Source organism: Strix aluco, chromosome 16, assembly GCF_031877795.1.
Source record: "Strix aluco isolate bStrAlu1 chromosome 16, bStrAlu1.hap1, whole genome shotgun sequence".
NCBI classification, from domain to species: Eukaryota; Metazoa; Chordata; class Aves; order Strigiformes; family Strigidae; genus Strix; species Strix aluco.
The window spans coordinates 11,268,162-11,280,386 of record NC_133946.1 but is presented as its reverse complement, the minus strand read 5'-3'; the positions used below and the strand labels follow the sequence as shown (position 1 = coordinate 11,280,386).

General features: G+C 52.9%; 1 protein-coding gene across 3 annotated transcripts in view; it reads right to left on the bottom strand.

Moving 5' to 3' along the window:
- Positions 1-427: 427 nt before the first annotated feature.
- NUP160 (nucleoporin 160) overlaps positions 428-12,225 on the bottom strand; it is a 30,185-nt gene continuing 18,387 nt past the window's right edge. For 2 of the 3 annotated variants that reach the window (XM_074842074.1, XM_074842075.1), the window contains 16 exons: positions 12,084-12,153; positions 9,189-9,287; positions 8,749-8,868; positions 7,722-7,817; positions 7,539-7,633; positions 6,751-6,847; positions 6,551-6,656; positions 6,288-6,448; positions 5,631-5,691; positions 4,735-4,845; positions 3,539-3,662; positions 2,651-2,752; positions 2,205-2,346; positions 1,856-1,981; positions 958-1,062; positions 428-802 (listed from right to left, as the gene is read on the bottom strand). In XM_074842074.1, the coding sequence (XP_074698175.1) occupies positions 716-802; positions 958-1,062; positions 1,856-1,981; positions 2,205-2,346; positions 2,651-2,752; positions 3,539-3,662; positions 4,735-4,845; positions 5,631-5,691; positions 6,288-6,448; positions 6,551-6,656; positions 6,751-6,847; positions 7,539-7,633; positions 7,722-7,817; positions 8,749-8,868; positions 9,189-9,287; positions 12,084-12,153 (1,702 nt within the window). In that variant the 3' untranslated portion in view covers positions 428-715. The remainder of the gene's footprint in view (positions 803-957; positions 1,063-1,855; positions 1,982-2,204; positions 2,347-2,650; positions 2,753-3,538; positions 3,663-4,734; positions 4,846-5,630; positions 5,692-6,287; positions 6,449-6,550; positions 6,657-6,750; positions 6,848-7,538; positions 7,634-7,721; positions 7,818-8,748; positions 8,869-9,188; positions 9,288-12,083; positions 12,154-12,225) is intronic. The other variant, XR_012625395.1, reaches the window with a different exon arrangement.

Below are 12,225 nucleotides of genomic sequence, written 5' to 3'. Positions count from 1 at the left end.
CGAGCCTATAGACCCGGCCTGACCTATAGCCCCATCCTACCCTATAGCACAGTGCTGCTCCCTGAGCCTATAGCCCAATCCTGGTGCCCTTCAAGGGTCCATCCTATCCTATAACATAAAGCTGCTCCTAGGGGGGTATAGCCCCTGCTTACACTATAGGACCCAGTCCCTGACTTATAGCTCCATCCTGCCCTATAGCACAGTGCTGCTCCTCAGCCATAGCTCTGTTGTATGGCACAGTCCTACCCCTGGGGCCTATAGCTCCATCCTGCCCTATAGCACAGCCCATATAGAGTACCCTACATGAATGAACTCCTCCAGGGAGCAGAGCCCCACAGTCCCTCCTTGCTTTACCCTCCCAACCCCCCAAAATCCCCACTGTGCTCCCAGGGGTGCCAGGGGAGCAGCATCCATCCCAACACAAACCTGTAATAACACTTTGATTTTATTAAAGTTCATCCAAAAACACAACAATAAATAAAAGAAACACCAAAATCCGCTGCATACGGTACAGGGTGAGAGCAAGGGGGCTGCCCTGGAGTTCCGCTAATCGACCATCACCCCCCAAGAAGGGACAGTGGGGTGCCACGCTGGACTCTTAATGGAAAAACAAACAAACAAACAAAAAACGAGTAAAACCAGCACCGGGGTGGGATGGCATCAGCCCCTGGGGATGTCACCTGGAGCAGGCATTGGGCCAAAGGACAGAGGTGAGCTAGTTGCGGCGGTACAGGTGATCACAGGTGGCCACGCTGACCTTCTGCTGGTAGTCCTCCATCTTGTCATGCAGCTTCTGGTAGAGCTGGGCAAGGGGCAAAGCCAGCGGGGGAAGAGTCAGCCCACCCCCTCTTCCCCACCTTCCTTCTTCCCCAAAAATCCCCTGGGGTTTGACTCCGGCCCTCGGCAGGGGGGTTGGCGAGCGCACCCCGTTATTTCCCTGGGGAAGGTGTAACCTACCACGACGTTGTAATGGTTGGTGGTGCTCTCCCGCAGCGCCTGCAGCAGCTGGTCGATGGCAGTGTAGGGCAGCCACACCATGGGGGCTGTGGCAGAGAGGGGGAACTGGAAGGGAGAGGAACCCTTCTGTCGTGTTGTGCTCCTGGTAAAAACGCTCCCGGCCCACAGCCAGAGCTCCCAAGCACCATGTCCCGACACCCGTTTGTCCTACTGGTCCCACTATGAGGGTTCCCTCTCCTCTCGGGGGGGATCACCCATCCCCATTTCCCCGGCAGCACCATCACCAAAGTCACAAGCACAATATCACAGACTCACAGAATCATCTGGGTTGGAAAAGCCCTTGAAGATCATCCAGTCCAACCATGAACCTCACACTGACCATTCTCAACTCCACCAGATCCCTCAGCGCTGGGTCAACCCCACTCTTCAACCCCTCCAGGGATGGGGACTCCACCCCTGCCCTGGGCAGCCCATTCCAACGCCCAACAACCCCTTCTGCAAAGAAATACTTCCTAAGAGCCAGTCTGACCCTGCCCTGGCGCAGCTTGAGGCCATTCCCTCTTGTCCTGTCACTTGTTCCTTGGGTCAAGAGACTCATCCCCCCTCTCTGCACCCTCCTTTCAGGGAGTTGTAGAGGGCGATGAGGTCTCCCCTCAGCCTCCTCTTCTCCAGACTAAACCCCCCCAGTTCCCTCAGCCGCTCCCCATCAGACCTGTGCTCCAGACCCTGCACCAGCTCCGTTGCCCTTCTCTGGCCACGCTCGAGTCATTCCATGGCCTTTTTGGAGTGAGGGGACCAAAACTGAACCCAGTCATCGAGGGGCAGCCTCACCCAAACCCCAAGCAGGATCTGCACCCATGGAAGGGTCCAGCACATCTCCCGTTGATGATGAGCTCACCTCGATTCCAAAATACCGGTGCCCTTTGCCCAGCACAGCGTCTACATACTCCAGGACCAAATCCACAGCCTCCTCCAGCAGGTCGTAATTCAGATAAAGCCGCAGCAGCTCAGCAGCATCCACCTTCTGCAAGCAAAGAGGGAAACATCAGCGAGGGAATGTGCCTGGGAGCCGCCACGATGGTGAGAGGATCCTGCGCGGAGCCTCGGTCACAGGCATAAAGCATCTGGCACGGATTCCTAGAGCTGGGAACAGGAGTGAAGTTTGCAAGGAGGAGGTGTCTGTTGAAGCGAAGGTGATCCAGCAGCTGTTTTTTTGTACTGAGCAGTGACCTTCTCCCTCTTCTCACCTTGTAGCTGTTAATGAGCCAGTTGGGCAGAGGTATCCCGTGTGCCAAGAGCTTGTTGATGACGCAGCGATGGTAGAGGCTGTTCTGGGATGGGTAACGCTCCAAATAGGACGACAGCAGCCTCCACGCTTCGTCTGTGGCGCTGCAAGGCAATTTTTCCCTTCGGAACCCATGCCAGCAGTCCCTGCCACCGTCTGCAAGGCCACGGTGTGCTCCAGATCTGCTCGGGTCCCCTGTGTGCGCTCAAGGCCCAGCAAAGCCGGGTGTGCTGTGTACAACAGGCCGGGGCGAGCGCGGTGACAGCGCTGTCCCAGTCCCGCAGTCTGCTTTAAGGGGGTTTTTATGAATCTGGGACCCTCTGGATTCCTGCAAGGCTTTTCCCTCCTGAAATGATCCACTCTCACAAAGAGTGGCTCTGCTTTTCTCCCGCCCAGACAAGGACCTACCTGGACTCCTTGGTGGTAACCAGGGCGGAAAGCTGGTTTGCCGCTAGCCAGTCCCAGGCCTCCGCCTGTGCTGCCTCCCCCCCGAGCTGCAGCTTGATGCACCTGCAAGACAGAGCAGAGCAAATGTGAGTGCCTTTAGAGCCCAGCAAAACCACCCCTTGCAGGACTATTCCCAAGAACAGCTATAAATTAGGTGGCCTGGCAGGAAAAGGCAGCTCTTAGAGTGATTTCTAAGTTGCTCTCTAAGTGCCAGAGAGGAATTAATAATGACTCTGATGTTAGCAAGTTTTAGGGCCTGAGCTTGGGTACGAGGTGCCCTCAGCGCATCCAGGCGCAGGAATGGGTCGCAGCAGAGCTCCTGGACAGCTCTGCAGGCACAACGCATCTTTGGGAAGCGCCGAGAGGCAAAAAAGAGGAATGCTGGGGTGGGAGATGAGACATGAGAGCAAACAGCTAGTGCAGGGATCAGACAGAAGAGCGAGTGCTCTGCCAACCACTCTTTAAGCTGCTCAACAGCGGCAACAAATCTTCCGTAAGCGTCAGCAGGAGTGTGCCAGGAGCCAGCTCTCCAGAAAGGTCTCCAGATGATGGCACCTCCTGCGACTGCCAAACGTCAGCTCTTTCCCCTGAGCCTAAGGGGAAATCTCTCCCTCATCCCCACCTGCTCAAAGCTCCCTTATTTTTCCTTTTCAGGTGAAAAGGGCAAGTTTCACCCCAAAACCCCTGAGCCAGCAGCTGCCGAGGCCGCGCACAGCGCCAGCAGCCACGGCGAGCAGACAGGTCGGGATGGGGCTGGCTTGGACCCCGGAGAGCTGTCGGCTGCGCCCCGCCGAGCACCGCGTCGCTCCAGCCACCTCACCCGAGGCCAGGGAGGAGCTCGGTACGTACTTGAAAGTGAGTCCCTCAAAGACGGGCGTCAAGGGCAGCTTGAATGTTTGGCACAGAGTGACGGCAGTGTCAAAGAGGCCGGCCCGGACCAGGAGAGCAACCGTTTCCTCGGGTGTAGAGTTTCCTGAAGGGAAGGAGGACCAGGTAAGCACCTTACCCACTCACACCCCAGTGCTTAACTGGGGCCTAACTCCACGCAGTTCAGCAGCAGAGTTACAGCGGCCCCGTGCTAACAGCCCAATGTAAAACCCTGCAGCAGTACTTCTCATCACACACTCAAGGCTTTCGCAGCCTCAGGAGCATCTTGGGAGACCAGGAGCCGTCCCTGGAGGGACTGCACAAAGCAGCAGTGACCCACGGGGCCGTCCCTGATCAGGCACCAGCTGGAGAGGGACACAAGCAGCAATGTGTGGCCCGCAGTCCGATGCTGTCGCTGTTTAGGTGAGCTGGGAGGGGGGACAGCCTTGTCACTGGCACAGCAGGCCCATATCCGAGCAAACAAAGCATCAGCTCAGCTCTGCCAGCACAGGTGAGAGGGGCAGCGGCAGGAGGCGAGATGAAACTGTGACACTCAGCTCCCTGCGTCTCCAAGTTTGCCCTCAAAGCAGCTGTTCTATCCTTTTCCTGCAATCCCTTACTGGGAAGTCGTCATCTCCCGACACTTCAAGGGGAAAACTGCGTACGTGTTGCATAACCCGTATCAGAGAGTGGCAGAACATACTCATAGGGTGGGAGAATTGCATCTTTCCACTCCCCAACGAGGAACCACTTTGATAAGCTAACAGCACATCATGAAGCAGGATTATCCAGGACAATAATTTAAGCAAATGGTTTTTTTCTCTAGGGCTTTCTAATTCTTTTTCATCTGGGGGCAACTTCCAGCAAGACAAAAAGATGCCTTTTGGTGCCAACTCATGAGCTCAACCCCAGCCCCACGCTGCAGACCACTACTAGAACTTGGCCAAGCCAAAAAATGGTGGAAAACTTAAAATTGGTTCTCCTGAGCTGCCTTTCCAAAGCTGCTGAACTTGGTGGCAAGATTTCATGCCAGAGAGGCAAACTGAACGGTCCCTGCCAGCTCCTGGGTTTGTCTCTGGGTCAGAATAAAATTGCTGCTTCCTCACCTGAGCTACAACAGAAAGCAAGGAGCAAAACCTCAGGGGAAGTGAGAGGCGGCTGCGCCGCGTCCCTCTTACCTGCCACAGCCGCTGTCGACAGGTCGTGCTGCACCAGAGTCAGCCGGATCCGGGCCAACAAACACTCCCTCTCCAAATCCTCCAGCTCCAGGATCTCGATTTGGCGAGTTGCTGTAACAGATGGACACGAAGGGCTCTCAGCCTTTTAAAAAGGGCTCCTTGAGCATTGTGCAAGATGTCTACACCCCTCTGTCATCCAAGGAGGAGTCGTGCCCCAGAAAGCGCCAAAGGAGGGGTCAGGTTTTGCTGCCCCTTCCTCGCTACCTTGAACTGTGCTGATCTTGATGTAAACCTCCCATTCCTCCTCTATGAGAGATGTTAATTTAATGCTTGGTAACAGCTGCTGCTCTGACTGCCAGGCATACGCTACAACAGAGCTCATTCAGAAAGAATTGTTTTAAAAATACCTGACCTTAAATTTTTCTACTGTAATGCTGAGGATTATGGTTAACCTGACTCCAGCAACCCGTGCTTTGGTGGACACAGGCCGAGTGGAGACCTTAGACCTTCCCAGCAGACTCACTACATCAGGAGGGTCTCCAAGAGCACAAACAAGAAGTCTTGAACAACTAGAAATTTGCCTCACAAAGGCCTTTTTTTTTTTTAAATTACAAGTTATTTCCACTGAAAACAAAAGTGCTGACAAGACATCAAATGGCAGAGCAGCGTGCCCAGAAGCTCCTTGGGGAATGGCAGTTACACAGCAGCATACAGCAACTGGAAGACGCTAACGCTGGGAGAGTTAAGTAGGTTACAATCCCCCAAATTATTGATCTGAGAGTGGTGAGAGCTGCCCTGAGCCATCTGTCCGCTCGCAGGGGAACGGCGGAGCGCTGAGGCCAGGGGAGAGGCTGCTCTGACAAGAGTTGGAGGAAGCACCAGGACTGGGCACTTACCTGGAACAGCTGTGCACTCCCCATCATGGCTTCTCTTCGGGGATGCTCCAGGGCGTTCGTACTTGCAGGAAAAAGCAGAAAGAGGGTTTAGGCCCACCCAGTTTCCAAAGGACAGATTCCCTCGATACAATACAGTCCCAGCACCTGCTCTCCGTTTCAAGCCTTGATTTGAATCAGAAAAGCCACACAGCCACTTGGCAGTTCAGGTTACATTTATCTCTGGCTATCAGAAACATGGCACAGCATTGGCTGATCAGGCTACGGTCACCACCTCCCGCAAAGGGATTGGAAACACAAACTACATTCCAGTAATTCTCTTTTTACTGGTATTCCAGTCACTGACTCCCCCCAAAAATGTGCTGTCTTCAACAAGAGGTGATATATTCCCACATAAATACACCAGCCCCTCCCAAAGATTATTCTGCTCCCACCCTGCCCCTCAAAAAGGGGCAATGACACAAGGGTGATGGGTTGGACTGATCTCTGTTGAGCGAGACAAGACAGCGCTGTGCAGGCTGGCCAAGGAGATGAGAGCAGCAGATTAAGGTGGCCAATGCCTCTGTTCATCAGAAAGATGGAAGCTCCTTCCCTAACATACAGCTGTAAGTGTCCCCACAGTCAGGTTAGAGGCTTCACAGAAAGCTCAGCGTTTCCTACCACAGCTCCAGAAGCTGGCTGCACTATCCAGGCGTACTCCGGGCGGATCAACCGTAAGCAGTTAATAGCAGCAAGAAAACAGTTTCCCTGTTTCTGGAGCCCTCGGAGCGTCCGCACCTCCCTGCCCAGGCGCATGCCGTATTCAAACATCACTGTGCCAGCTGGGAAGGGGAATAACATCAGGCAAGACCCAGGACAGGCCACCCCGCAGGGGCAGGGGAAGCGGTGTCCCCACGCAGGTGGGTTGTTACAACATGCCTTACCCTTGCGGTAGTTGTGGCGGTAAATGTGGAAGGCGTACAGCAGCTCGTAGTAATTGTGGGTCATCAGATCCACCGCTCGAGCGTGAGATTCGATGATCCCCACGACCTGCAGCACAGAGAGGCTCAAACGGGTGGAAAACCCTTTTGAAGAGAGCACTCGTGGCCCCCTTTCTCCCTAGCGCAGGCCGATTACCGATTACCTCGTTATGGAGGTTGACGTAGGGGAATTCCACCAGGTCCTGGAGCTGGGAGCGCTCGCAGAGAACCACCACTAGCTGGCGCAGACAGTCCAGCTGCCTGCAGAGAGACGCACAAACCCATCGCCAGGATGCAGGCATTCAGCCACCAACGTGTCTCTTTGTCACCAGCTCCGGAGGGTTTGATTTTTTTTTTTTTTCCTGGCTTAGAACCAAGAAGTCCCTCCAGACTTCTCCTGTGCTGGAAATAGAGATCCTGGACAGCAGAGATCCTCTGCAAAGGTCTCTCAAGAGGGCGGGCTCCCTCCCTCAGCTCTATTTGGCAAGACTTTCCTCAGGCACAATGAAAACACATTCCTGCTTCTGCTCTGAACGTCTATTCCAGCCATTCCTGCTCATCACATCCTCCTCTGCTAGGGTGAAGCTTCCTCTACCCAGTTCACTTCCCAGATGGTACTCAAGCTGAAAACTAAACTCCAAGTCTTTATTGAATTAAATCAACTGGACTTCTAAAGCTTTTCAACAAAGCTACACGCCATCCTTTAGCCATTCTTTTGGCTCTTCCCTGAATCAGCTTTTATTTCCCCTCCCCGCCAGTTTCCTCCTTTGAGATCATGCCGATCCCAGCTGTCCTTACAAAAGTGAATTTTGTCTTTTTAAACACACCTTTACACAAGCTAAATCAGAACTGCTTAACACAGTGGCCAAGTCCTACCCTTCCAGTCTGATGGAAAAATTGGTACATGGACCTCTGAGACAAGTGAACTTAAAGGCATAAAACTATCACCTACCTGCTTGGATCTGGGTTTTGCGTTAAGGCTACATATGCTTCACTGTTGTGTCCTAAATCCAAGTGATGTTTGAAGATGCAAGTCCTCAAAGTAGCCTGAAAACACCACATAGCACAAAGCAGCATGTTTCGAGTTACACAACTGAAAAAAAACCCATCTTGATGCCAAAGAAGTGACCTGTACCTGGCTTCTCCAGTCATCTGCCGATTCCATGACAGCCAGGGCAGCCAGCTGGATGACCAGCTCTGGTAACCCCACCACGTCCAACAAGCGCAGCACCTGGAGAAGACAACACTCAAACACTGGCTGCAGCGGTACTGAAGCACGGGTTGGGTTGGCGAGGGTGTTGGTTTTTTTTTCCTCCTTTGTTTTTTTTGAAGAGCTACTCCTGCCCCTACTAACCATAAGAGCAGCCCAAAGATTTTGCCAATGTTTCTAAGCGATTAGACTGGAAAAGCAAAGATTTTGGTAAGCTGCAATGGTCTGAACCAAATCCCTGCGCAACAGGCCCAGGCTATGGCTTTTCCAGAGGATTCATCTCTGCACATGCGTTTTCTGAAACATTTTAGCATTGACATTTACAGTAAACCCTTGATAGAGAGGGGTAAACAATTCCTCAAGCACACAAGCAGATGTATTAGAGAGAGAAGTTCCCTTTCCAAGGGCACCAGACAATCCTTGCATTTGCTGGATTTTAAAATCAGGAAATCCCTTAGAGCGAGCCTAGGTCCGAGCTTTCAGCCTGTCTGAACGATGGCATTATGCAAGAAGAAAGATCCTATCTCAATTTAAAGACATTCATTTCAATTTCCCTCAAAGCTTAATAACCTGCCCCTTAAGCAGCATCTTACATCTAGCCTGGACACGTCTGGCTTCTGCCTCCAGCAGCTGGATCTCTCCCTTTTTCTGCTGGATAACAAAGTCCTCTGCTACTAGGAAATAATGGGTGGAAAGTACCGAGCTTTCACACTGCAGTCACCCTATCGTCAGCCTCACAAAGCAAGTAAACAGACTACACTGAGGCTTCACCTCACAAAAAAGTATGTTTTCTGAGTCTCAAGTCACTCCCTCAAAAGCTGGGGACCAAGCGGGAATTCTCTCTCCAAGCAGGAACTCACTCTCTCTCTCTCTCTAAGTAGTGTCTGTGTGGATCGACTTGGTGCCAATTTACTTGGTCAGGATGGTGCCTGCTGGGCCGGCTCAGCCATACCTTGTTGTAGTACTGCAGGCGTGGAGTGGAGACTATCTCACCCTCCTCAGGCTGGATCAGCCTGTCCAAGAACTCTTCTCTTCCCACCTCGGACGCAGCTTGGCAGAAACAATCCAAAGCCTAGAAGCAGACCAAAAAAGCAGCTTGCGCGTGCCCCTTGGGGGACTGACCCAGCCTGTGGTACTGAGGACAGCGCTGCCTGTTCCAGCTCCACTGTACAAGACCCGCTGGCCCCAAGCTAACGGGAACTTTTCCCCATGAACAGATCCCACCGGCCTGCTCCCATCCCACCTGCTGCTCAAAGGAGACAGAGCATGAGATGGATGTCTCCTGACTTGAACAGCAGAAACAAGGCTGGTCCTACCTGTGCACCTCCACCCTCCCAGGGAAAAAGGTCCCAGACCCCAGAGAGAGGCAGCACCAGGAGGCCGGGGCCTTACCTTGTGCCCCTCGCCCATGACGAGGTAGCAGCGGCCCATCATGAAGCAGCAGGAGCCCATGTTCACGTGGCACCATGGCTGCAGCAGGCGAATGTATTCCTACAGGAGAGGAGGAACGGGAGTTTCGATTCAGCGCTCGCTTGTGACCTGCAGGCACCCACTACCAGAGGAAGGGTTAGGTCTCTAACACCAAAGCACCATTTTGGTGGCCCCTTTAGCTGCTGTGCTCACACAGATCCCGCTCTTCCAGCTCAGTATGTTTTCTGAGTCTCAAATCACTCCCTGAAAAGCTGGAGACCAAGCAGGGATTCTCTTTCCAAGCAGGAATTCTCTTTCTCTCTCTAAGTAGTGTCTGCGTGGAATGACTTGGTACCGATTTACTCGGTCAGGATTGGTTTCCCCAGCCTCAAAGTTCCTTCAGCGCGCAGATGGGGAGACATCCTCCATGTGCTGCCGGTAAACAAGGTGCTCTGAACAGCTCCTGTGCCTCAGCAACAGCACCCAACATCCCCCAAAATCAGACACGATGTGCTCTACAACCACTGCAAACCTGCTCCAGGGAACCGCAAAGGAAACGTTACCCTGGTGTGCACAGAGCAAGAACGGCAGCGCGCGTGTGTGAAGGCAGTGGGAGAACAGGCAAAGCAGGTGTTAGAAGAGCAGTATCTGGGCAGGAGGGGGAGAGCAGCCAAGGAAGACCACGGATTACAGCAACAAACTGACAGGCATGGAGTGGAATGCTGACAACACCAAGGACACACCATAAATAAAGCCACAACATGGATGCTGGCCAAAACTACAGGGCGATACAACTCAGCCTGGCCCTGTGCCTGCTCTGTCAGGATAATATAAGGGCTGCAAAGTGTCACCACCTATCCAAGAGCAGCTAGGAGGCACGATGAAAACCCAAAAGCTGGCATCCCTCGTGCCTCGGAGAGTGGCGTTTGCTCTTCATACTTGGAGAAGCAGAGATGTCCCACCAGCAGGGCTCCGGGACTCAGCAGAAAAGGAGGAGGAGGAGAAGCCAGGACCTGGCGGTAAAGCCTAGGTTTCACCAGCCAACCCGCATCTTCACACGTGCGTAAAGCACCAGCACATATGCCTTGCCTACCCCAGCCACGGGTCCACTAAAAGCCACGTGGCAATGCATCCTCTGAGCCCGGATTCACCGCTCAGATTAGCCAGCTACAACAGATAAATCCCACCCCAGGCTTGCTCAACAGCTTGTCATACAGAATAAGCAACGAGGAGAGGTCTGGCCCTCAGCCCAGGCCAGTGCTTTGGTCACTGGACCTTCTCTGTGCACACCGGTTACTCGCAGGGAGCTTCCTGTATCTCCACCTCTATTTGGGTCACCGAGCTCACGCTCACAGCAAATCTGGTGTTAGCTCCCTGAGGTCAAAACACTTAATCCAAGTTTACGTGACCAACTGGGATCAGTAAGTGTGACAGAAGGTAGCAGGGAGGAGGGAGAAGAGCCTGCTCCTGCAGAGATAAAAGTCTCTCGTATCTCCTCGAGGCAGGACACAAGTGAGGCGAAAGCAATGCAGGAAAATTCAAAGCGTGCTCGCGCCACGAGAGCGAACATACGCCAGGAGGTAGAACGATGCTGCTCAAAGTGTCCTGGCATTTCCTGGCTCAAAAGCTCTGTAGATTTGACATTCTTCTCGGCAGCAACACGAACACAAAAGAAAGCAGTTCAGCCCCAGGTGTAAGGGACTCTGAGAATAAAAGGTTCTGCTAAGCACAGAAAAAAACATCTCATTAATAACAGCCTGCCTAGCCCTGCATGCCTCGAGGACTGCCATCAGTTGGGGAATGAAATGTGTCACATGGCGCTGCAAACAAGAAACCGTGCAGCTCCGAACTGGAGCACAAGCAGCTACAAGCACCAAGACCTTGAAAAGCACGGGAAGGGACGGTGGAGAAAAAAGTGGTCTGAAATACAGCAGTCCAGGGAGACACCAGAAAACAAAAAAGTAGTTCACTCGCCCTGCTGCCAAGATGTCAGATGTTTCTTACACCAGTTTTTACTAGTAAGGACGTTTAAGAAATAGAGGAGCCTTCCTGAAACTACTTCTGCTACCAGAACCCCCAGTCCTGCGGGCAGTCTGTTTGCAGGGGTAGCGCAGGAAAGGCTGTGGGCACATCAGCAGCTAGCGAGCGGCTGGATTACGGGCTGGCTGTGATATTTAAACAAGCTCCACAAAGATGTTTCTTGCACGCAGTACCACGCTGTCAGACAAGCCCTGGGAGACTGAACTCCTCCACGAAAAGGGTATATAATAATCCAAAGCACTTATGCCTGGATTTTCTTGAAAACGGATGAAAGAGGAAATGCGTAAGACAACCATCTTAAATCACTTCCCAGCAAACACTCTGTGGCATTTTCCAGGGATGAGGTATTTAGCAAAAAGCCCTTCTGTTAGAGGTGGACACTACAGGAAACAAGACAGACGCACGAGGAAGACGGAAAATATTTGCTACCTTACAGTTTCTTCACAGCACTGACACTGCGATAGTTATGAGATTTCTAACAATTCTCCAAAAGAATCATTCCTTGCAGTATGATTTTATCTGCAGGATGAACTTCCAGCCCATCATCTCCAAAAGGGAGACATGGAAGCAGAGCGCTTGGGAAGATTAGCTCACGTCAGAGCTCAGAGAGCAGCGACTAGGGGGAAGCAGAACAACTGGAAAGATGCTGGTTTTGGGGAGCTTTTTCTAAGCAGAGGTAAGGCGGCTGTGCACGGAGCTCATGCCACGTTACACCTCTGCACTGGCCAAAGCGCAGACCTGCCGCTGCAAGAAACCCACACATGGAAAGAGACTGTTGCACTCACACCTGCTCTTCCCCTGTCAGCTCCTCTGAGGGAGCTGGAGCGGAGCACTCACCTGCAGCTGGGTGTACTGACAGCTCCCCATCAGGCACTCGGGGAAGAGGAAGCTGGGATTGCTGGGCCATCTGAGCAGAGGTTAAGGAACAATCCAGCCCGGAGAGCTTGGAGAACTAGTCGAAAAGTCGGCATGCCTCTCG